Genomic DNA, 26,110 nt, shown 5'->3' on the forward strand with positions numbered 1-26,110 from the left:
GTTCATCATCATAGCCGAGATGAGTGGGCAAATGCTCACATTTAGTGGCTTCTGGCTGCTGATCAACTCAATGTGAAGGAGATGTGTTGCACTGGGTGAGGCAAATGGTGGTCAAGCCAGATATGTTTCTGACCCACCTGCCCCCCCCCCCCCCAAATAAAGCAACAATGCACATTGTGGAGTGGCCTTTTATTTTGTCCAGACTAAGGCACAACTGTAATCATCCTGTCTAATCAGCATCTTGATATGCCCCATCTGTGAGGTGGGATGGATTATCTCAGCAAAGGAGAAGTGCTCAGTAACAGAGATTTAAACAGACGTGTGAACAATATTTGAGAGAAATAGGTCTTTTGTGAATATAGAAAATGTTTTAGATCTTGAAGTTCAGCACATGAAAAATGGGAGCAAAAACAAAAGTGATGTGTTTATATTTTTACTCAGTGTGTATATATATATATATATATATATATATATATATATATATATATATATATATATATATATATATATACAATCAATCAATTTTTTATATAGCGCCAAATCACAACAAACAGTTGCCCCAAGGCGCTTTATATTGTAAGGCAAGGCCATACAATAATTATGTAAAACCCCAACGGTCAAAACAACCCCCTGTGAGCAAGCACTTGGCTACAGTGGGAAGGAAAAACTCCCTTTTAACAGGAAGAAACCTCCAGCAGAACCAGGCTCGGGGAGGGGCAGTCTTCTGCTAGGACTGGTTGGGGCTGAGGGAGAGAACCAGGAAAAAGACATGCTGTGGAGGGGGAGCAGAGATCGATCACTAATGATTAAATGCAGAGTGGTGCATACAGAGCAAAAAGAGAAAGAAACAGTGCATCATGGGAACCCCCCAGCAGTCTACATCTATAGCAGCATAACTAAGGGATGGTTCAGGGTCACCTGATCCAGCCCTAACTATAAGCTTTAGCAAAAAGGAAAGTTTTAAGCCTAATCTTAAAAGTAGAGAGGGTGTCTGTCTCCCTGATCTGAATTGGGAGCTGGTTCCACAGGAGAGGAGCCTGAAAGCTGAAGGCTCTGCCTCCTATTCTACTCTTACTGTTGTGTGGGCCGCTGAAGAGGAGGTACTGCTGGCCCACCACCACCAGAGGGTGCCCTGCTTGGAGTGCGGGCTCCAAGCACGAGAGGGCGCCAGACCCAGAAGAAGTGACAGCTGTCACTCATCCTCTGCACCAGCTGTCACTCGTTATCATCACTACCATAAAAGCCGGACTGCAACTCCACCTCCCCGCTGAGAAATCGACTACCAGAACCAAGGTAATTTCTCTGCTGACTAATACGCTGTCTAACTTTGTTCTGTGTGCAGTCGCATTCCTGTGAAGACCCAGAAGAGGGACAAACAGGAGCTGCACGAGTGTGTGTGATTTGGAGGTGGAGGTGCTCCCTCCTAACGGTATCTGGACTATAGATTACTGAGTGTGCGGACTCACACTCACACATCATATTTCTGCTTTCTGCCAGCAGTACCAGGGTCGACAGTCGAAGACAGAGGCCACCTGGGGACTCGGGACTTGGCGGCTCCGGTGTTCTTCAGGCCGTTGGTGGTGGAAGCCGTGTGGGACGCGGCTTCTCTCTCGTCGGGCGTCTTCTATCTTCGAGCCTGCCCACACTTCACCTGGTGTTTATTGACTGTGAAATTAAGACACGTTTCGTTGTGTAATATCACAACATTAAATTGTTACCTTTTGGCTTACTCATTGTCCATTCATTTGCGCCCCCTGTTGTGGGTCCGTGCTACAACACCTTCCCAACACTTACAAACCCTAGGAACTACAAGTAAGCCTGCAGTCTGAGAGCGAAGCGCTCTATTGGGGTGATATGGTACTATGAGGTCCCTAAGATAAGATGGGACCTGATTATTCAAAACCTTATAAGTAAGAAGAAGAATTTTAAATTCTATTCTAGAATTAACAGGAAGCCAATGTAGAGAGGCCAATATGGGTGAGATATGCTCTCTCCTTCTAGTCCCCGTTAGTACTCTAGCTGCAGCATTTTGAATTAACTGAAGGCTTTTTAGGGAACTTTTAGGACAACCTGATAATAATGAATTACAATAGTCCAGCCTAGAGGAAATAAATGCATGAATTAGTTTTTCAGCATCACTCTGAGACAAGACCTTTCTGATTTTAGAGATATTGCATAAATGCAAAAAAGCAGTCCTACATATTTGTTTAATATGCGCTTTGAATGACATATCCTGATCGAAAATGACTCCAAGATTTCTCACAGTATTACTAGAGGTCAGGGTAATGCCATCCAGAGTAAGGATCTGGTTAGACACCATGTTTCTAAGATTTGTGGGGCCAAGTACAATAACTTCAGTTTTATCTGAGTTTAAAAGCAGGAAATTAGAGCTCATCCATGTCTTTATGTCTGTAAGACAATCCTGCAGTTTAGCTAATTGGTGTGTGTCCTCTGGCTTCATGGATAGATAAAGCTGGGTATCATCTGTGTAACAATGAAAATTTAAGCAATACCGTCTAATAATAATGCCTAAGGGAAGCATGTATAAAGTGAATAAAATTGGTCCTAGCACAGAACCTTGTGGAACTCCATAATTAACTTTAGTCTGTGAAGAAGATTCCCCATTTACATGAACAAATTGTAATCTATTAGACAAATGTGATTCAAACCACCGCAGCGCAGTGCCTTTAATACATATGGCATGCTCTAATCTCTGTAATAAAATTTTATGGTCAACCGTATCAAATGCAGCACTGAGGTCTAACAGAACAAGCACAGAGATGAGTCCACTGTCCGAGGCCATAAGAAGATCATTTGTAACCTTCACTAATGCTGTTTCTGTACTATGATGAATTCTAAACCTGACTGAAATTCTTCAAATAGACCATTCCTCTGCAAATGATCAGTTAGCTGTTTTACAACTGCTCTTTCAAGAATTTTTGAGAGAAAAGGAAGGTTGGAGATTGGCCTATAATTAGCTAAGATAGCTGGGTCAAGTGATGGCTTTTTAAGTAATGGTTTAATTACTGCCACCTTAAAAGCCTGTGGTACATAGCCAACTAACAAATATAGATTGATCATATTTAAGATCGAAGCATTAAATAATGGTAGGGCTTCCTTGAGCAGCCTGGTAGGAATGGGGTCTAATAAACATGTTGACGGTTTGGATGAAGTAACTAATGAAAACAACTCAGACAGAACAATCGGAGAGAAAGAGTCCAACCAAACACCGGCATCACTGAAAGCAGCCAAAGACAACGATACGTCTTTGGGATGGTTATGAGTAATTTTTCTCTAATAGTTAAAATTTTGTTAGCAAAGAAAGTCATGAAGTCATTACTAGTTAAAGTTAATGGAATACTCAGCTCAATAGAGCTCTGACTCTTTGTCAGCCTGGCTACAGTGCTGAAAAGAAACCTGGGGTTGTTCTTATTTTCTTCAATTAGTGATGAGTAGAAAGATGTCCTAGCTTTACGGAGGTCTTTTTTATAGAGCAACAGACTCTTTTTCCAGGCTAAGTGAAGATCTTCTAAATTAGTGAGACGCCATTTCCTCTCCAACTTACGGGTTATCTGCTTTAAGCTACGAGTTTGTGAGTTATACCACGGAGTCAGGCACTTCTGATTTAAAGCTCTCTTTTTCAGAGGAGCTACAGCATCCAAAGTTGTCTTCAATGAGGATGTAAAACTATTGACGAGATACTCTATCTCACTTACAGAGTTTAGGTAGCTACTCTGCACTGTGTTGGTATATGGCATTAGAGAACATAAAGAAGGAATCATATCCTTAAACCTAGTTACAGCGCTTTCTGAAAGACTTCTAGTGTAATGAAACTTATTCCCCACTGCTGGGTAGTCCATCAGAGTAAATGTAAATGTTATTAAGAAATGATCAGACAGAAGGGAGTTTTCAGGGAATACTGTTAAGTCTTCTATTTCCATACCATAAGTCAGAACAAGATCTAAGATATGATTAAAGTGGTGGGTGGACTCATTTACTTTTTGAGCAAAGCCAATAGAGTCTAATAATAGATTAAATGCAGTGTTGAGGCTGTCATTCTCAGCATCTGTGTGGATGTTAAAATCGCCCACTATAATTATCTGAGCTAAGCACTAAGTCAGACAAAAGGTCTGAAAATTCACAGAGAAACTCACAGTAACGACCAGGTGGACGATAGACAATAACAAATAAAACTGGTTTTTGGGACTTCCAATTTGGATGGACAAGACTAAGAGTCAAGCTTTCAAATGAATTAAAGCTCTGTCTGGGTTTTTGATTAATTAATAAGCTGGGATGGAAGATTGCTGCTAATCCTCCGCCCCGGCCCGTGCTACGAGCATTCTGACAGTTAGTGTGACTAGGGGGTGTTGACTCATTTAAACTAACATATTCATCCTGCTGTAACCAGGTTTCTGTAAGGCAGAATAAATCAATATGTTGATCAATTATTATATCATTTACCAACAGGGACATAGAAGAGAGAGACCTAATGTTTAATAGACCACATTTAACTGTTTTAGTCTGTGGTGCACACACACACACACACACACACATATATATATATATATATATATATATATATATATATATATATATATATATATATATATATATATATATATATATATATATATATGTATATATATATATATATATATATATATATATATATGTATATGTGTGTGTGTGTGTGTGTGTGTGTGTGTATATATATATATACGGTGAGGCAAATAAGTATTTTAGAGCCACTGTCGGGTTTGCAAGTTTTGCCACCTACAAAGAATAGAAGGGTCTGTAAATTCAGAAAATCATATTGTATGATTTTTACATAATTTGTATTTTATTGCATAAAATAAGTATTTAATACAATAGAAAAACAGACCTTAATATTTGGTACAGAAACCATTGTTTGCAGTTACAGAGATCAGACATTTCCTGCAGTGCTTGACCAAGTTTGCATACTGCATCAGGGATATTGGTCCACTCCTCCATACAGATCTTCTCCAGATCTTTCAGGTTTCAAGTTTCAGTTACCTCCAAAGATTTTCTATTGAGTTCAGGTTAGGAAACTGGCTAGGCCACTCCATGACCTTGAAATGCTTCTTAATGAGCCCCTCCTTAGTTGCACTGGTTGTGTGTTTCGGATCACTGTCCTGCTGGAAGACCCAGCCATGACCCATCTTCAATACTCTTACTGAGGGAAGGGGGTTGTTTGCCAAAATCTTGTGATACATGATCCCATCCATCCTCCTTTCAATACTTTGCAGTTCTCCTGTCCCCTTTGCAGAAAAGCACCCCCAAAAATGATGTTTCCACCCCCATGCTTCATGGTTGGGATGGTGTTCTTGGGGTTGTTCTCATCCTCCAAACATAGTGAGTGGAGTTGATACCAAAAACCTCTATTTTGGTCTAATCTGAACACATGACCTTCTCCCATGCCCCCTCTGGATCATCCAGATGGTCACTGGCGAACTTCAAACGGGCCTGGACATGTGCTGGCTTGAGCAGTGGGACCTTGCTGCCCTGCAGGATTTTAAACCATGACAGGTCATTGACGAGGTCCTCCCATGTAGTTCTGGGCTTTCACAGAATCATCCTTACCCCATAAGGCAAGATATTGCATTGAGCCCCAGAAGATTGACAGTTATCTTGTGTTTCTTCCATTTTCTAATAATTGTGCCGACAGTTGTTGCCTTCACACCAAGCTGATTGCCTATTGTCCTGTAGCCCATCCCAGCCTTGTGCAGGTCTACAATTTTGTCCCTGGTGTCCTTAGACAGCTCTTTGGTCTTGTCCATGATTGATAGGTTGGAGTGTGATTGATTGAGTGTGTGGACAGGTGTCTTTTATACAGGCAACGAGTTCAAACAGGTGCAGTTAATACATGTAAAGAGTGCAGAATAGGAGGGCTTCTTAAAGAAAAACTAACATGTCTGTGAGAGCCAGAATTCTTGCTGGTTGGTAGGTGATCAACTACAACCCCAATTCCAATGAAGTTGGGATGTTGTGTAAAATGTAAATAAAAACTTAATACAATGATCTGCAAATCCTCTTCAACCTATATTCAATTGAATACACCACAGAGACAAGCTATTTAATGTCCAAACTCATAAACTTTATTGTTTTTGTGCAAATATTTACTCATTTTGAAATGGATGCCTGTAACACGTTTCAAAAAAGTTGGGACAGTGAGTGGTATATTTACCACTGTGTTACATCATCTTTCCTTCAACAACACTCAATAAGCATTTGGGAACTGAGGACACTAATTGTTGAAGCTTTTTAGGTGGAATTCTTTCCCATTCTTGCTTGATGTATGACTTCTGTTGTTTAACATCAGGGGTCTCCATTGTCGTATTTTGTGCTTCATAATGCACCACACATTTTCAATGGGCGACAGGTCTGGACTGCAGGCATGCTAGTCCTTGTACCCGCACTCTTATACTTGAAGCCAGGTTATGGTAACACGTGCAGAATGTGGCTTGGCATTGTCTTGCTGAAATAAGCAGGGACGTCCCTGAAAAGGACGTTGCTTGGATGGCAGCATGTGTTGCTCCAAAACCTGGATGTACCTTTCAGCATTGATGGTGCCATCACAGATGTTTAAGTTGCCCAAGCCATGGGCACTAACACACCCCCATACCATCACAGATGCTGGCTTTTGAACTTCTCGCTGGTAACAATCTGGATGGTCTTTTTCCTCTTTTGTCCAGAGGACACAATGTCCATGATTTCCAAAATCAATTTGAAATATGGACTCATCTGACCACAGCACACTTTTCCACTTTGCGTCTGTCCGTTTCAAATGAGCTCAGGCCCAGAGAAGGCGTTGGCATTTCTGGATGTTGTTGATGTATGGCTTTCACTTTGCATGGTAGAGTTTTAACTTGCACTTGTAGATGTAGTGATGAACTGTGTTAACTGACGATGGTTTTCTGAAGTATTCCTGAGCCCACGCGGTAAGATCCTTTACACAATGTTGTTGGTTCTTAATGCAGTGCCGCCTGAGTGACCGAAGGTCACTGGCATTCAATGTTGGTTTTCGGCCTTGCCGCTTACGTGTCGAAAGTTCTCCACATTCTCTGATTCTTCTGATTATATTATGGACAGTCGATGATGGAATCCCTAAATTCCTTGCAATTGAACATTGAGAAACATTGTTCTTAAACTGTTGGACTATTTTTTTTCACACAGTTGTTCACAAAGTGATGATTCGTGCCCCATCTTTGCTTGTGAATGGCTGAGCTTTTTGGGGATGCTCATTTTATACCCAGTCATGATACTCACCTGTTTCCAATTAACCTGTTCACCTGTAGAATGTTTCAAGCATGTGTTCTTTGAGCATTCATAAACTTTCCCAGTCTTTTGTTGCCCCTGTCCCAGCTTTTTTGAAATGTATTTCAGGCACCCATTTCAAAATGAGCAAATATTTGCACAAAAACAAAAACGTTTGGCAGGTTCAACTTTAAATATCTTGCCTTTGTGGTGTATTCAATTGAAGAGGATTTGCAAATCATTGTATTCTGTTTTTATTTACATTTCACACAATGTCCCAACTTCATTGGAACTGGGATTACAGACCTCTCCATTCTTTGGAGGTGGGAAAACTTGCAAAATTGACAGTGGATCAAAAACGTATTTACCTCACTGTACATACACAGCGGGGAAAAAAAATAGTATTCAACATGTCACCATTTTTCTCAGTCAATATATTTCTAAAGGTGCTGTTGACACTGAATTTTCACCAGACCTCGGTAACAACCAAAGTAATACTTAGATGGAAAGAAACCAAAACAAGTAAGTACAGAAATGAAGTTACAGTATGTGTAATTTAATGGAATGACACCAGGAAAAATTTTCAACACATTTACTAATATTGATTTAATACTTTGTACACTCTGTTGGTAATGACGGCTTCAAGATGCCTCCTGTGTGGAAAAACTACACATGAATTGCTCGGTTGTGATTTTGGCCCATTGTTCCATACAGTCTTCAAACCTTGAAGGTTCCGTGGACCTCTTCTATCAACTCTGATCTTTAGTTTTTTTAACATAGATTTTCTGTTGGATTCAAGTCAGCTGATTGGCTGGACCATTCAAGCAGTTTTATTTTCATTCTCTGAAACCAAATGAGAGTTTGCTTGGCTGTGTGTTTGGAATCATTGTCTTGCTGAGATGTCCACCCTCATTTGTTATTCATCATCCTGCAAGATTTTTGTCAAGATTTTTGTCCATTCATGAAGTTTGTCAGTGCTGTATGCTGAAAAACAGCCCCACACCGTAATGTTCCCACCTCCAACTTCACTGTTGGTATGGTGTTTCTGGACTGATATGCATTGCCATTTATGGTGTGTATTGTGCCATCCAAAGAGTTACATTTTTGCTTTTACCCATCATGATATGATTTTTGTGTCACACCTTGTTAACAACACACATTTTTATAGGTCATCAGTTGGCACTGAACTAGCTGATATTAATTTGCACTGACAAGGGACAGGATTCCGTTCTAATTACTGATAGATTTCAGCTGGTGTCTTGGCTTTTGATATGTTTTTGCACCTCCCTTTCTTCATATGTTCATTGTTTTTTCACTTTGTAATTCCATTTTATTACATGTAACTTAATTTCTGTACTTATTTTTTTTTTTTTGGTTTATTTGTAAATATGGATTACCTGGTTTGTTACAGGCATTTGGTGTAGAAAAATGTTTACTGAGAAAAATGGTGATTTGTTAAGACACGTCACCAGGCACAAGATCAGAGACCTCTGATCTGCTGGAGGCACTCCTGCAATTTGGGGGTTACAGCACATAGTGCTCCTATTACCGCTGCTTCTACTTTGGACTTTACTTTCCACATCTGCTGTATGTGCTCCTTCTGCCCTTGTTACGTCACTATTTTCTCATGCTCCTTCTTCCTGATATTGCTGTCAGATGAGACTGCCACATCAGTCACAACTGTGGTTTTCTTTCTTTTGTCACCCACCACTATATCTGGCTGGTTGCCAAGCAGCTGCTTGTCTGTCTGCAATTTGAAGTCCCACAGGGCCTAAACCCTGTCATTCTCAACCACCTTTGCATCTCCCATCAGGACTTGGGTACTTCTAATCCAAATGTGGCACAGATGTTTCTTTACATAATTCCAAACAATTGGTTGTGCCTCTCAGTGGACTGCTCCAATGTGCAGGACTGTCTCTGGGCCACATTTGCACAACCTGCAACTTGGGTCCTGTCGACTGTGGTAGACTCCTGCCTTAATGGATCTGGTGCTTAGGGCTTGTTCTTGTGCTATTATGATCAGAGCCACCGTGCTGTCCTTTAGGTCGGCCTTTTCTAGCCACTGGTAGATGTAAGCCCCTTCTTAATGTTAGTCACTTTCTCTATCTGTCAGTAGTACATCAATCAATCAATAAATTCAATCAATTTTATTTATATAGCGCCAAATCACAACAAACAGTTGCCCCAAGGCGCTTTATATTGTAAGGCAAGGCCATACAATAATTACGTAAAAACCCCAACGGTCAAAACGACCCCCTGTGAGCAAGCACTTGGCGACAGTGGTAAGGAAAAACTCCCTTTTAACAGGAAGAAACCTCCAGCAGAACCAGGCTCAGGGAGGGGCAGTCCTCTGCTGGGACTGGTTGGGACTGAGGGAGAGAACCAGGAAAAAGACATGCTGTGGAGGGGAGCAGAGATCAATCACTAATGATTAAATGCAGAGTGGTGCATACAGAGCAAAAAGAGAAAGAAAAACTCAGTGCATCATAATTGGAGTGTCTTGGACTTCCATAATATTTCCTCCTCCTTTTCCTTATCACAGTCTGTCTTCAGCTGCCTGAGACATTCGTGTAGCAGCTGATGTCAGGGGGCCATCTTTCTGATGTATTCATGGATACTCCTTGTCTCATCCTGGATTGTGGCTCTGACACTCACAAACCCTCACCCTCCCTCCTTGCTTTGCTCATAGAGCCTCGGGGTACTGGAAATTGGGTGGAAACCTCCATGCATTGTGAGGAGTTTTCGTGTCTTGTCATCAGTGGCATCTATCTCCTCCTATGTCCAAATTATTATCCCAGCTGGGTTTTTGATGACTGTTAGGACATATGTATTGATGGCTCGGATCTTGTTCCTACACCTGAACTGTCTACTCAGCACCTTTCTTACCTTCTGGAGGTATTTGGCTGTTGCTGACCTTCTTGCAACTTCATCATGGTTCCCATTGGTTATGGGATTCTCAGGTACTTGGAGCTGTCCTGTATGTCCCCTATCCTGCCTTCTAACAACTCATCCCCCTCAGTACAGATAACCTTACCTCTCTTTGCCACAAGTTGGACACACCTATCCAATCTGATTGACATCCCAGTATCCTCACTGTAGATCCTGATGAGGCAGATCAGTGAGTTAATGTCTTGCTCAATCTTGGCATACAGCTTGATGTTATCCATGTACAGCAGGTGGCTGATGGTTTCTCCATTATTCAGTTGATATACATAGCTACTGTTTGCAGTGGGGATAGGCATCACCTTGGTAAATTCTGCACTTGATGGTGACTTGTGAGATTGCCTTGGAGTTGGCCTCTAGTGTCACCTTCCACAGTCCCATTGAGTTCTTGATGAGGGTTAACAGTGCACTGTTAGCCTTGTATAGTGCCAAGCACTCACTGCCTTTGTGAGGCATTTTGTTATAGACCTGCCTATAGTCAATCCAGGCTGTGCTCAGGTTGGTCTGTCTGGTCTTAGAGTCCTGGTGTGCTGCTCAGTCAACACGTATCTGGTGCTTCAATCCTCTGGTATTGTTTCCAATGCCCTTCTGAGCTGTGCTTATGTGTCGATTCATGTTCCTACTCAACTTGGTTGCTATGATGGCTGATAGGAGTGGGAGAGGCAGGTAAATGGCCAGTAGTTTGAGGGTGTCATTCCCTTGTGGGGGTCCTTCATGATCAGGATTTTCCTGCACTGTGTTACCCAGTATGGGTGAGTACCTGTTGTTAGTAGCCCACCCATTTGTACTGCCAGGCATACATGGGGCACTGTTAGCTTCTTCGGCCAGTTGGTGTGGATCAGTGATCTTAGGTCTACAGTCACTTGACACTCTCTTCCATATATGAGGTCTGTTAGAAAACTGTCCGACCTTTTTATTTTTTGCAAAAACCATATGGATTTGAATCACTTGTGATTGCGTCGGTTGCGTCATTGGTCTGTGAGCACACTTTGAATGAGCACTGGTCCACCCCTCTCGTTGGATTTTCATTGTGAGGAAAATGTCTGAACGGCTGGAGCAGCGTTGCATCAAATTTTTTCCAGAAACTGTGAGAGACAGCCAGGTGGACACCATTCGGAAAATTCAGATGGCTTTCTGGGACGATTTTATGGGTATCACACAGATTAAGGAGTGTTACAGTTGGTTTAAAAACGGCGCACAATGGCAGAGGGCGCGCCACGCTCCGAGCGGCGATTGACAGGCTGAAACAACCAGATCATTTCCAAACTGAATGCTGTGTTGATCCGGGACGTAGTCTGACTGTCCATATGGTTTTTGCAAAAAATAAAAAGGTCGGATACTTTTCTAACAGACCTCATATATATATATATATATATATATATATATATATATATATATATATATATATATATATATATATATATATATATATATATAGTATGTGCACGATATACACTCAACAAAAATATAAACGTAACACTTTGGTTTTGCTCCCATTTTGTATGAGATGAACTCAAAGATCTAAAACTTTTTCCACATACACAATATCACCATTTCCCTCAAGTATTGTTCACAAACCAGTCTAAATCTGTGATAGTGAGCACTTCTCCTTTGCTGAGATAATCCATCCCACCTCACAGGTGTGCCATATCAAGATGCTGATTAGACACCATGATTAGTGCACAGGTGTGCCTTAGACTGTCCACAATAAAAGGCCACTCTGAAAGGTGCAGTTTTGTTTTATTGGGGGGGGGGATACCAGTCAGTATCTGGTGTGACCACCATTTGCCTCATGCAGTGCAACACATCTCCTTCGCATAGAGTTGATCTGGTTGTCAGTTGTGGCCTTTGGAATGTTGGTCCACTCCTCTTCAATGGCTGTGCGAAGTTGCTGGATATTGGCAGGAACTGGTACACGCTGTCGTATACGCCGGTCCAGAGCATCCCAAACATGCTCAATGGGTGACATGTCCGGTGAGTATGCCGGCCATGCAAGAACTGGGACATTTTCAGCTTCCAAGAATTGTGTACAGATCCTTGCAACATGGGGCCGTGCATTATCCTGCTGCAACATGAGGTGATGTTCTTGGATGTATGGCACAACAATGGAGGGACTACATCTCTTGAGCTGCTGCCCCCGCGACCTGACTCTGGATAAAGCGGAAGAAAATGGATGGATGGATGGATAGATGGGCCTCAGGATATCGTCACGGTATCTCTGTGCATTCAAAATGCCATCAATAAAATGCACCTGTGTTCTTCGTCCATAACAGACGCCTGCCCATACCATAACCCCACCGCCACCATGGGTCACTCGATCCACAACATTGACATCAGAAAACCACTCACCCACATGATGCCACACACGCTGTCTGCCATCTGCCCTGGGGAGTGTGAACCAGGATTCATCCATGAAGACAACACCTTCCCTGAGATGGTTTCTGACAGTTTGTGCAGAAATTCTTTGGTTATGCAAACAGATTGTTTCAGCAGCTGTCCGAGTGGCTGGTCTCAGACGATCTTGGAGGTGAACATGCTGGATGTGGAGGTCCTGGGCTGGTGTGGTTACACGTGGTCTGCGGTTGTGAGGCTGGTTGGATGTACTGCCAAATTCTCTGAAACGCCTTTGGAGATGGCTTATGGTAGAGAAATGAACATTCAATACACAAGCAGCAGCTCTGGTTGACATTCCTGCTGTCAGCATGCCAATTGCACTGTTATGTGTCGACGCGGGTTGAGGAGCGGACCTGCGTCTGACGGAACCCAGCGTTAAAACAACCAGAAAGCGGTTCCAAAAACAAAACAATTTTATTTTTCCCCCTTCTGTGCAATACAAAGTGTACAAACATAAACTGCGTCAGTCTGGCAGAGTGAAGGACGGCACGCTCTCCAGCGCCCAAAAGGATCGAAGCCCGGTGCTTCTGGACCCACGTTCACCGGCAAACACCCCCCAGGTGGACACGACAACCGACTCTGCGAAGGATAGAAAAGGTGAGGTAAGTCAGCAGCTACAACTAATATCCTTCAAAGGCACACACTATCAGCAACACATTCAGGTCTGAATTTAAGCTTTATGTAAATGAGCAGCTTCTCACAACAGGTGGAGGATCATCAGTCCGTACGCCACGGCAGTGAGAAGCGAGCTGCACAATTCTCATCAGTGTTCAAATATACTGCGTAACAAAATACCAAGTTACTGTTAACAATTATTCAGACAATCAATCACCTCTGATGTGTGCTGACAGCATGTGTCTCTCACCCGTCCTCCTTCACAGGCACGATGTGTCAAACCCGGGCGCGGTCCTCAGCGTCTCACAAACGAACATCACAAGGTCAAGTTCCCGGCAATTCTGCTTGAATCACACATGGCTTAAATGCAGAAAGCCATCTCATTATCTGCTTCAGCTGAAAGTCTTTAAGGTTGCACGTGAGCACCATCCACAGGTGCTGCACATCACATTGATGAGGGTGAAGGACTCTTCTGCCAGCACCTTCTCCACAGACAATAAATCAGTTTGCATACCACCTGGAGAGCAAAGAAAAGAAAAGAACACCCAAATGTCCAGCCAAACCCCCCAACACACAACAGTACCCCCCCTTTAACGGGACGCCTCCCGGCGACCGAGCAGACCAGGCCTGAGAACAGTACTTCCCTCCGGGGTCCTCGTCAGGAAGCAGACAGCATAACGCTCCCAAGGTCTACCGCAGACAGCAGGACAGGGCACCGCAGCTGGAAGGCCGGCTGGCATCAAACAAAACCCCCAAAACAGTCCAAGTACAACCCAACATACAAGAAAAACATAAAACCCACCCAAAACCTCCCCAGGGGACCGTCCCATCCAACCCCGGGAAGAAAAGAAAAACTCCCAAATGCAAAAACCCAACACAGCCCCACAAACACAATACAAACATAAATGCACCAAGAAAAATAACAAACAACCCCCCCAGAATGACTTGCAGAGCCCAACACCCCCCAGAAGGCCTTTACCGCCAGTTCCAGGAGAAATAGCCAAAGCCGGAATCCCACAGAGGTCCCCAGGTACATATGGAGCAACGGCGCCCCCCAGAGGACCGTACCATCAAACCCCAGGAGGCACCCTCCCCACAACCCAGGAACCCCAGACCCGGCCACACTTGGCTAGTCGACCCCACAAGCCAATTCCCCCCCAGAGGACCGTCCCATCAACCCTGGAGGTGGAACCTGGAAGGAAACAAAAAACACCAAATTCCAACCCCCGGAGGACTACAGTAAACAACCCCGGGGGCAAATAAAACAACCGATAAACCCTGTTACCTTCCCCAGCACCCCGAAAGACCCCAGATCCCTCCCACAGCCTTTCGGCAGCTCAATTTTGGCGAACGGCACAAAACATCAAGCCAGGGAAGGGAACAGGAAAAACTAACCGGCCCCAACCCCAAGGCGCAGCGGAAAAACCGGAAATACATCCGGTGCCCCAACCCGACCATACCCCAGCCTATCGGGAGGGGTGGAACTACCGAAATGGCGAACGGCAACAGATCGGCCCAACCCTCCGACTGAGGTATGTTCCCACTGCACCACACCCCGGCAACACCAATGACGAACGGTACAAAGGCCCACCGAGGCTGGAGTGGAACCGGGCCCTAACCAAACCAGAAAAAACGCCCCTAACAACCCCCCCCCCTAGGTGCAGAGGTCTTCTGAGAACGCTCAGCGTGACCAACCTGCACCACCCCACAACCCACAATGGGGCGAGTGAGGTTGGGGTTAGGGAAGTAGGGAAATAAAAAACAACAAATCAAAACGACCCCAGACCCAAACAGAAAATACCTAAATACAAATAATAAAAACCAACGATCAACTGAGTCCAGACGGGCTTCGAACTGCCTGTCGTTCACTCCACCAGAAACGCCTCTGAATCCCCAAACAATTTATAACCCCTTTCAGAAAAAAAAAAAAACATCAGCCCAAACAAATTTTTTTTTTTTTTTGTATTATTTTGCCTGTCCCAGAACAGCTGGAGATACGTCACCACTATTTTTCTTGACGCTTATATGACGGGGCAATATAGCGACTTCAGCTCGTCCTAGCTGCATGGACTCATCCGCAAGAGGAGCCAGAGGTCCCGTCGGAGGAGTCTCAGTGGGGTGAAGAAGAGGCAGCCCAGATCTGTGTCGGGGAAAGCTCCGAGACGAAAAAACCCGTTCTGATGGCCGCCCTGTCTCGCGTCCATGCTCCTTTATCCGATCATCTAGACGAATCACCAAAGATATTAGCTCATCTAAATCGTTTGGTTCATCATGGACTACTAGCTCGTCTTTTAATGGATCATTTAAACCATCCACAAACACTCCGCTTAATGCTGCGGCATTCCAACCGGACTGAGCAGAAAAACTTCTGAAATCCACAGAATAATCTGCCGCACTCCGTCTCCCCTGCCTGAGATTCAGCAACCGTTGGGCAACGGTATAAGCAAAAACCAGAAAACATTGCATCAAAAACGGAGCACAGGCTTCAACGTTTCCCGCATAAGGCTCCGGACGACAAATAATCGGTTCGGACGCCGAATCTCTGGGTGACGGAGTTATCTGCACCGGTATCGATGGTGCCGCAGCTGGAGCAGCAGGAAGCGAAACGGCTTGCGCTGCAAGCTCCGTAACACGGGCGTCTGTTTGTTTAGTTTGGTTTGCGAGATGCTGTAATTGCTCCCATATTTTCTCCAAGTGTTCTTGAACTCTTTCGGCAAATGGAACCGCTTCTGCCGCTGGGTCCATTTTGGAATGGCCGGGAACTACTGTTATGTGTCGACGCGGGTTGAGGAGCGGACCTGCGTCTGACGGAACCCAGCGTTAAAACAACCAGAAAGCGGTTCCAAAAACAAAACAATTTTATTTTTCCCCCTTCTGTGCAATACAAAGTGTACAAACATAAACTGCATCAGTCTGGTGGAGTGAAGGACGGCACGCTCTCCAGCGCCCAAAAGGATCAAAGCCCGGCGCTTCTGGACCCACGTTCACCTCCAAACACCCCCCAGGTGGACACGACAAACCGACTCTGCGAAGGATAGAAAAGGTGAGGTAAGTCAGCAGCTACATCTAATATCCTTCAAAGGCACACACTATCAGCAACACATTCAGGTCTGAATTTAAGCTTTATGTAAATGAGCAGCTTCTCACAACAGATGGAGGATCATCAGTCCGCACGCCACGGCAGTGAGAAGCGAGCTGCACAATTCTCATCAATGTTCAAATATACTGCGTAACAAAATACCAAGTTACTGTTAACAATTATTCAGATAATCAGTCACCTCTGATGTGTGCTGACAGCATGTGTCCGTCACCCGTCCTCCTTCACAGGCACGATGTGTCAAACCCAGGCGCGGTCCTCAGCGTCTCACAAACGAACATCACAAGGTTGAGTTCCCGGCAATTCTGCTTGAATCACACATGGCTTAAATGCAGAACGCCATCTCATTATCTGCTTCAGCTGAAAGTCTTTAAGGTTGCACGTGAGCACCATCCACAGGTGCTGCACATCACATTGATGAGGGTGAAGGACTCTTCTGCCAGCACCTTCTCCACAGACAATAAATCAGTTTGCATACCACCTGGAGAGCAAAGAAAAGAAAAGAACACCCAAATGTCCAGCCAAACCCCCCAACACACAACATGCACGCTCCCTCAAATCTTGCGACATCTGCGGCATTGTGCTGTGTGATAAAACTGCACCTTTCAGAGTGGCCTTTTATTGTGGGCAGTCTAAGGCACACTAGTCATCTAAGGTGCACTAATCATGGTGTCTAATCAGCATCTTGGTGTGGCACACCTGTGAGGTGGGATGGATTATCTCAGCAAAGGAGAAGTGCTCACTATCACAGATTTAGACTGGTTTGTGAACAGTATTTGAGGAAAATGGTGATATTGTGTATGTGGAAAAAGTTTTAGATCTTTGAGTTCATCTCATACAAAATGGGAGCAAAACCAAAAGTGTTGCATTTATATTTTTGCTGAGTGTAAGAGACTGGTTTGGAATGTCATGTTTCTTGATTCTTAACTTGTTTCCACACTGATCCAAATAGATTTTTTTTCCTCCACATTCTTTTGCTTCTCAGTACACACTCATTGTAGGAGAGACACTTAATTGTGCACCAAATTACATTATTTACTTTCCCCCACAGAGTTTGACAGGTTTAGAAATACCAGCCACAAAAAGTCAGAAGATAAAAATCAATGTGATCAAGTGAGCTCAATGTTGGTTTTCCTCTAGAGAGATGGGATTAGATGCTGAATGCCCAACAGAATGTTGATGCTACAAGAAAGTGTCGTAGCTAAATGTTCACAAAATGTAAAGATGTCATAAAAGTATTATTTCTTCTCAAAATTGAATCAAAGGTGTTTGACTTGTTAATTGCATTTCAAGCATAACCCTAACCCTTGGAGTGTATACATTGCATCCAGAAAGCATTCACAGTGCTATAACTTTTCCCACAATTTTTATGTTACAGCCTTACTCCAAAATTGATGACATACATTGTTTTTCTCAAAATTCTACACACAATACCATATAATGACAATGTGTAAAAAGTTTTTTTTTTTGGCATATATATATATATATATATATATATATATATATATATATATATATATATATGTACATTATAATTCACACCCATGAGGCTCAAAATTTAGCTCAGGTGCATCCTGTTTCCACTAATCATCATTGAGATGTTTCTGAAGCTTAATTGGAGTGCACCTGAGGCAAAATAAGTTGATTGGACATGATTTGGAATGATAAGATGCCTGTCTACATAAGGCCCCACAGTTGACAGTGCATAAACCATAAACCAAGCATGAAGTCAAAGGAATTGTCTGTAGACCTCTTAGACATGATTTTCTCGAAGCACAAATCTGGGAAAGGGTACAGAAACATTTCTGCTGCTTTGAATGTCCCAATGAGCACAGTGGCCATCATCATCCATAAATGGAAACTCTGATTCACCAGGGCTCTTCCTTGAGCTGACCGCCCATCAAAACTGAGTAATCGGGGGAGAAAAGCCTTATACCCCCATCACACTAGAGACTGAATGAGCTCGAATGCCATTCGAATGAAAATTTGACCGTCATTCGGGCAAAGTCGAGGCATATTCGAAAACCTCCAACAGCTATCTGAGTGCATTCCAAACAGTCAGGCTCATGTACACAGCCAGCACGAATATAGAGCATATGCACGCAACTCTAGTAGTGCATTTGAGGTGGAAAGAGCTCGAACGGCGGTCTGACCGCAGTCCGACTGCAGTCTATGCATTTGAAGTGGCACTCCAACATTCAAAACAATTTGAACAGGGTCGGCCAACATACAGCAATGGCCAGCCAAAACAGAACCCAGCTGAATGTCCTGGATGTTGCAAGAATGAGTCGGAATGCACCTGAGCACCCCAGAATGTCCCAATTGGGGGCTGCATGCAACACAGATGCCATTCGAATGTCCCAAGTGGCCCCCCCAATGCAACACCAATGTAACTCGAATGTCCCGAGTAGCTCCCGAATGCAACACAAATGTGAACAAAATGCAACAGGAATGTGGGCGGAATGTCCTGACTGGCCCCCAATCATGGTTGGACCACAATGACTGCGACACCACCGGATAGTATAAGAAGGTGGGACGCTGGTGCGCAAACCAGTGTCCACATTGATGATCATGTGATCCATTGTCATGAGAGAGAGATAGAGAGACACGGAGAGAGAGCTACAGATATAGCAATAAAATATAACACCTGCAAAAAAGGCACCAATGACGTTACCATGCCACCAAGGAAAAACACCACCAAAACCAAGCACATTGCCATGGGCCGTGGCCATGGACGGGGCTCACATGCCACAAGGTAGGAAGGCCCAGCTGAGTCAACCCCTGTCCCACACCAGGGGGTAGCACCACCATCGCCACTACAGCCTGAACCTGGGTCACCACCAACCCCTCTCAAATAGCTGCTATCCAAAGCCAGCGCAGTCCTGGAGCCAGCACCTGACCACTCCGGTCATACCATCAGCGAGTGCCCTCCCAGCAAGCCAGCCACATGTCTGCACAAGCAGAAACATGAGATGGTCACGACCAAGTTCACAGAGGAGAAGGAGCAAGACAGGGTGGACTGGTTCCAGGACCCTGAGCAAGAGTGCCTCCTGAACAAGAAACACCCAAACTATGTCAGGAAGGCACTCAAAGATGCACCGTGGGATGAGAAGGCTTGGGAGATGGACAAAAGTGCTGACCAACTGCAGAGGTGGTACACAAACATGAGGATGAGGTTTGGGAAACTCTGATTTCTAAAAACAAAGAAGCCGGTTGGTGCCGCGGGCTTCCGGGGGGGTTGGGTCGGGTGCTGGCCCACGCTCCCTTCGGCTCCTCCCTTGCGGGGCATGGGTGTGCCTCTGTGCCTGGGGGGAGCTGGGCGTCTGGCCGGCCCGCCTGTGGGGGCCCGGCTGCCACACCGCGGGGCTTCTGGTCCTATTGTCGGTGGGGGTGGCGGTGGCGGGGGTAGAGAGTTTGGCAGCCATCGTTCCTTTTCAGTTGGGTCTGTCTGCTCTACCGTTGGTGGGTTGGGGTCCGGTGCCTGGGCGGGGGGTGGTGCCTGTCCCCGGGGCTCGGGTGTGCGTGGCCCCCCATGCCCCGGCCTCTCCCTCTGGGTTTGTGGGGCCCGCCTGTCTCTTCCTTTTGCTCCTCGGCTGCCCCTGCCACTCCAGGGTCTCATCCTGCACCTTCCCTGGTTCGGGGGCCTCTGCGCGGGGTGGCCCATCCATCTGCGGCTCCCTGGCCCCCTGTCCCCCCTGTTGGTTTACTCCTCCCTGGCCTCCGGTGCTCCTCCAGGGCTGCCCGCCTCCCCCTGTCCCATGGTTTCCCTGGCACCTCCGCCACATCTGGTGTTGGGCTGGGGGCCCGGTGGGGCTGGTGTGGGTGGCCTCCTCCCCTTGCCGCTCCTCTCCCTCTGCCTGCTGCTTGGGGTTGGGCCTCAAGTGTCACACCCTTTTAATGCACTTCATCAGGTTAGCACCTGCATGCACATCATATTGGGTTGTAAATAGCACATTATAGGTTTCACAAGATTTGCGGTAGGGTGTTGGAGATGGGTTTGCAGGGCAATCTGTGGCGCAGCTGTGTGCTGCAGTCTTCCACTGCGATCTCCATCCGCCACCCCTGCCTTGCAATTTTAATGCACACACCTTACTTCTACACGTTTAGTAAACACCTTCACCAATTTAGAGTCGGGGTCACAGATGGTGGTGGGTTTGTAGGGCTGGCTGTGGAACAGTGGTGTGCCGTGGCAACCCACAGCAGTCTGCCACCTGCCGTCTCTTACCCTACTTTTAATGCAACACTTTATCTTTGCACACTTAGGGGCTCGTACACAGCAAGGGAGATTAATTGTAACAACTATGGTGGGGTTGGTAGGTGGGGTGAGTGTGGCACGTGGGGTTGGCCCCGGGTGGCTGTGGATGTCTGGTATAGGGGGTCTGCCTTGCCGGTTCTGGCATGGTCCCCTGGCCCTGCTCTGGGTCTGTGGGGCCCAGGGTCCCGCGGCCCGTTGTGGGGGTAGGTGGTGGCAGTGGGGTGCGGGTGTTGGCACTGGGGGGCCGGCGGCTGCTGGGGGATGGGGGGTCGTGGTCTACGCGGGATGTGTCTCGCTCGGGGCAGTCTCCTGGTCATGGGCTTGGTGGCGGGGTGGTATCGGGGTGGGGGGTAGGTTGGGGGTGCTTGGGGGGCACTGCTGGCTGCGCTGGGGGGCCTGGCTGTCACGGGGCATTGTGCTCTTCCTGGCCCCGGGGTCGGGCCTCACCTCTTGTCTGGTTGCTGGGCCCCGCTCTCGTGTGGCTCGGTGGTCCCTACCTTGTGCTTTGGATTTGGTTGTGGTGGCTCCTTTGCTCCCCGTCCTCGGGGGCCTCTGCCGGGTGGCATGGTTCTGGGGCTCCCCCTATTGGTGGGCTCATGCCGGCGTCCTTTGTGCTTCCCTTGGGTTTGGGGTAGCTCCCTGTGACCCTGTGGGGGGGGGGGGGGGTGCTGTCGAGGGTGCATTCCGGTGCCATCGGGCTTCTCCCCTGTTGGTTTGCTGTGTTGCCCGGTGGCTAGGGGGGCTGCCTTTCCTGGCCCCCGTGCCCTCCCGCTGCCCGTTTTCTTCTGGCTCCCCCGGGGCCCTGCGTCCTGGACCTACTTCCGTCGTCGCTGCGTGGCTTCTGATGTGCCGGAGTGTTCCATGTTATATGGTAAGGTTTTGTACTCTTGTCTTGGCCCAACACACCAGCCACAGTAGTGATCGGATATTTAGCTGTGATCTGGGTCTCTGTGTGTGGATGGTCGCGTGTTTGTGGCCATCACCACAATTCAGTTTTTGGGTGCTCTTAAGAGGATTAACACTACGGTGTTCTGGATTAAGGTATGGATGCTCACTAATTAGACAACAGACTGTTACTGTCACTGTTTGTTCATGTGTGGTTGTTTGTCATGGTATGTTGTATGGTTGGGGCCCTGTCTCCTCGGTATGTCACGTCACAGTTATTGTCTTCACCACTTGTCTCTTGTTCTTGTCTGTCTTTGTGTTGTTTTGGTGGTCAGCCCTTCCTGATAGAAGCTGTCGGTTGGCTTTGAGTAGGATGTTGTAAGATGATTGGGAAGGGCAGATGGGGGTCACACACACACCACATTCACTCATGCACTACATACCTTCTGTCTTGCAAGAATAAATTGCATATATGCATATTAATGTTCATAATGCCAGTGTGGCACTTACCATTACCATATATGCAGACAGGGGAGAAAAAAAAAGAACATTTTTCATTTTGTCATTATGTGATGTTGTGAGTAGAATTTTGAGGGGAAAATCACTCCATTTTAGATCAAGGCTGTAACATAAAATGTGGAAAAAGTGAAATGCTATGAATAATTACCAGATACACTGTACATTTCAGCCAATTATAGTCTAAACTCTTTGAGAAATAGTGTAGACATTAAATAATATATGTTGCTACTATAGTGATAGTGGTGGTTAGCTCTGTTGCTTCATAGCAAGAATGTCCTGGAATCATGTCCCACCTTGTCCTTTCTGTGTGGAGTTTGCATGTTGTCCCCATGTTTATGTGTGTTCCCTCCGGGTGCTTTGGCTTCCTCCTATTTCCAAAGACATGCAGGTTAGGTGAATTTAAAATTGTCCATCTGTCAGGGTTTGGATTTTTTGCATTGTGTTTTATTTGGTCTGTTCTGTTTAGTTAATTTTGTTGGATTTTTTGTTTCATGTGAGTTCTCTTGCTGGTCTTGTTCCTGCTTGGGCTTTTCTGTCCCTATCCGTCTTGTTTGTCTCTTGGTGCTTGGTGGTGGGCATTGCACTCTGTCTGGCCACAGCCTTATTCTGGTGCGTTCCACACACCTGTTCCTAATCTGTAGCTCATCACCTGGGTGTATATAAGCTTCACTGGTTGTGCTGTTTCCTCTCCAGATTGATGCACCTTGTGCCTTCACTTCCAGCTCTGTTCCTAGTGTTTCCTCATTGTGCCTGCTTCCTTGTGTTTTTTTTTTTTGTTTTTTTTTTGACCATCTGCCTGTTTATCCAACCACACCTTTATACCTGATGTTCTTGGTATATTTGCTGATTTTGGACTGCCTTTTTGTGTACCCAGCTGTTGACTGAAGGATCTGTCTTAACCCCAAGAGCTGCTTATGCAAGTCTTGCATTTGTGTCCAGCCATCTTTGACTGCAAAGCCTGATACCATCAGTGTGTGTTAGAGTGTGAATGTGTTTTTCTATATGGGGCCCTGTCTGTGATAGACTGGCACTTCTTGCACTTCCACTGTGACCCTTAATGGGAGTAAGTGTGCATGCAAACGTAGTGTTCTGGCATGCATATGGAGTGCAAGATAGAGAGCTGAAGACCATAGCTTGAACCTGGAGGAACCCCTAAAATCACAGGATGAACAGGAAGCAGGACCAAATAATTTCATTCTTAAATGGAAACTAATAAACTTTGGACAATACCTGGAAATGTGTCCATTTGTGCATTTACTCATTTTTGGAAGGCGTATGTGACAAGGTATTCTCAGTAGTTGTCACTTGCAGTCCTAAATTTATGCACTAAATCAAATCAAAGTTAAATTTAGACCTCTTAGTTTGAGTGTATTGACCTTCAGTGATGTTGCTGCCAAGAGCGCAATTTACAATTCTGAACATAATTTCGCTTGCATAGACTGATTTAGGAGCTCAAGCAATAATTGCAGATGGGCTTTCTGAGGTCCCAGATAGCTTTTCTGATTTCCTTTTCTAACTTTCAGAATTTAGTAAATTAGCATATGGTCTATTGATACTTATGTGTAGACACTAGTCCCTAGAGGCAACTATTTTTGGTTTCAAATCTGGGCAAATGCAGTCCCAGAAAATTCCGAATGTGACAAACAAGAAACAGGTGTTATAAACAAGTCAATGCTGCTAAAAATACAAACTTGCATAAGTAAAGATACTATTCTGATGTGGTTTTGCACATAAGACTGGCATAGCATGTTTCAAGTCACACATATATGTCAGAAGGTGGGGGACATATCATATTCTGTCTTCCCTGGTTGAAAAGGTGGGGGGGAACATGCCCCCATCCCCCACCAAATTGCGCCCATGGTTGCTGCACCAGTACTTCATACTGCAATAGTTAGATTTAATATTGAAAAGCTATGGCCATTATGTATTAACTCCACAGTAGCTGCAAACATTGTGTCCTAGAATTTATCTGGTTCACTTGACAAAACTGAAGTGCAATGGATAAAATGGGTATTGCATCATTGTTTGACCATGACTTTACACAGAGACATCGCTAATCTTTACTACAGTGGACTTCCTCTATTAAGGTCACCTGAACTGCAGACTAAAAGTGGTCAGAGGGGTGGCCTTTGTTGAGGGGGAGACACAATCCAAAATGTTTATAGTACAGTACTCGATAACATATTGCTACAAGCATGAATTATGGGGAAAACATCACAGACTTATTGAGTACTCTACAGTCAGAGACAAACCATGTCTTCCACTCACTCTTAGATCAAAACATCACAGCACAAGAATTGCATCCTTTAAAGTCACAAAAATGATGGAAAATCAAACCAAGATCAGTCCACAAAACAGTTAAGCACATAAAAACCTTTAACTTGCCTGGCAACATCGGATGCCTTGGAAATGTCATGCATTACCATCAGGACATGATGCAAGAGTTGCACCCATGTAGTCCTGTAGTGCATCTTCAGCGTTTATATGAATGTTGATCTGCGATTTACCAACACTGTAATCAACAGCTAACTTTCGGAAACGTAGTCCTTTCTCATTCAGATGAATGACTTTCACCTTGTCTTCTTACATTAAAGCTTTGCTTTTCTGAGATGCAGACGTTTTGCCAACAGAAGCCATTTTTCTTTGTTCTTTTTTTACTGGAGTAATCTCACAAGCTCATGTTTGTGGGAGACTTTTGACACGACTTCTGTATGAAAACCTGGTTGGGAATTTCCATGGAATGGCCACAGTTGAGGGGGGTTTTCATCCTTTGGAGTGGGCTGCTTGCCACATTTGAGGGGTGGCCTCTCTTGAAAGGCAAAATCAATAGAAAGACAGTTGATGCAGTAGAAATGTGGCTGTATATGGGGGTGGACTCTCATGAGAGGGGCCACTAATGAGGGAGACCACTGTACTTGTGTTTTTGTGAATACGGCGTAGACTTTACTTTTTTTGTGTGTGTGCCTTTAGTCAATAACACAGATGAAGTGGGGCCGCTGCAGGCTGTCAACATCAGTAACCCTGAAACCTCCAAGTGGATTCTACGAGACTTGGAAGCTGTGAGCAAATACAAGTTGTACCTGCGCTCTTGCACCACAGTGGGCTGCGGGCCCGTCGCCAGCGTGGAGTGCACCACCACACTGGAAGCACGTAAGTGGACCCGACTGGGTGGTACAAGTGTGTGTGTGTGTGTGTGTGTGTGTGTGTTATTTATTGTGTGAGGCAGCAAGAACACAGGCAAGGATTGATGTGCAGAATTCACACTCAGTGAAATTAGTGACAAAATCATTTTTACATTTGAAAATGGTTTTGAACAAGGGAATATGATATATGCAAGCTTTTCATATATCCATGTAAGTCATTTCTGTGGATAAACAATTTCATATGGGTGCAGTGGAGGTTTTCATTTGTCACTGTCATGAGAGAGCAAGTGCTTATTGATTGGACAGAGAACAACGAAACAATCAGCAAAGAAAGAAAATTGTTTTGAGCAGGGGGGAAGCTGAAGTTTGGATCCTGAACTGTGTCAACATGAATGAGCTGCTGGGTAAGTAATTATAATGAGCGAGGTCGTAGCATGTCATCTTTTCTTTTTAGCCACATATCATCTGTTGAGGACTGCACGCCATCCTTCAGCTGACTAATACAAGTCAGGGTTCAATCAGGCTTCAATCAGGCTGCACAAATGCTTATGAGGAAATGGAGTAGAAAACTTTGTGACCATGTATGGTACCTGAGTGTTGTAGTACAAGAGATTCTTTTTCTCTTGACATTAATCAGGAGCACCGCCTGTCACTGTGAGAGCTTGATTTCTCAGATTCATGCATGAACGATAATCCACTGGTTTCACACATTTCTTCCTTTCATGACTTTTCTTAAATTCATAAAGATTCTGTCTGCTCACAGGTTCACGCTTCAGTCTGTTTTAGACTTTTGTCAATGAAATCAAAATTTCTGTGCATCAAAACAATATGCAACAACTCCATTTACTCGCCCTGTGAAAATCCATGTAATAAGCTGTGCTTCCATCATGGTTCACCAAGAGCATTTAAAACCAAAGGTACAACCCCAATTCCAATGAAGTTGGGATGTTGTGTAAAATGTAAATTATAAACAGAATACAATGA

General features: G+C 44.9%; 1 protein-coding gene across 1 annotated transcript in view; it reads left to right on the forward strand.

The window, feature by feature from the left end:
• The window catches only part of chl1b (cell adhesion molecule L1-like b), a 303,826-nt gene that overhangs the window by 201,985 nt on the left and 75,731 nt on the right, over positions 1-26,110 (forward strand). Inside the window, 1 exon segment of the mRNA XM_034167484.1 lies at positions 24,954-25,133. Within this exon segment, the coding sequence (XP_034023375.1) occupies positions 24,954-25,133 (180 nt within the window).

This window comes from Thalassophryne amazonica, chromosome 3, assembly GCF_902500255.1.
Source record: "Thalassophryne amazonica chromosome 3, fThaAma1.1, whole genome shotgun sequence".
NCBI classification, from domain to species: Eukaryota; Metazoa; Chordata; class Actinopteri; order Batrachoidiformes; family Batrachoididae; genus Thalassophryne; species Thalassophryne amazonica.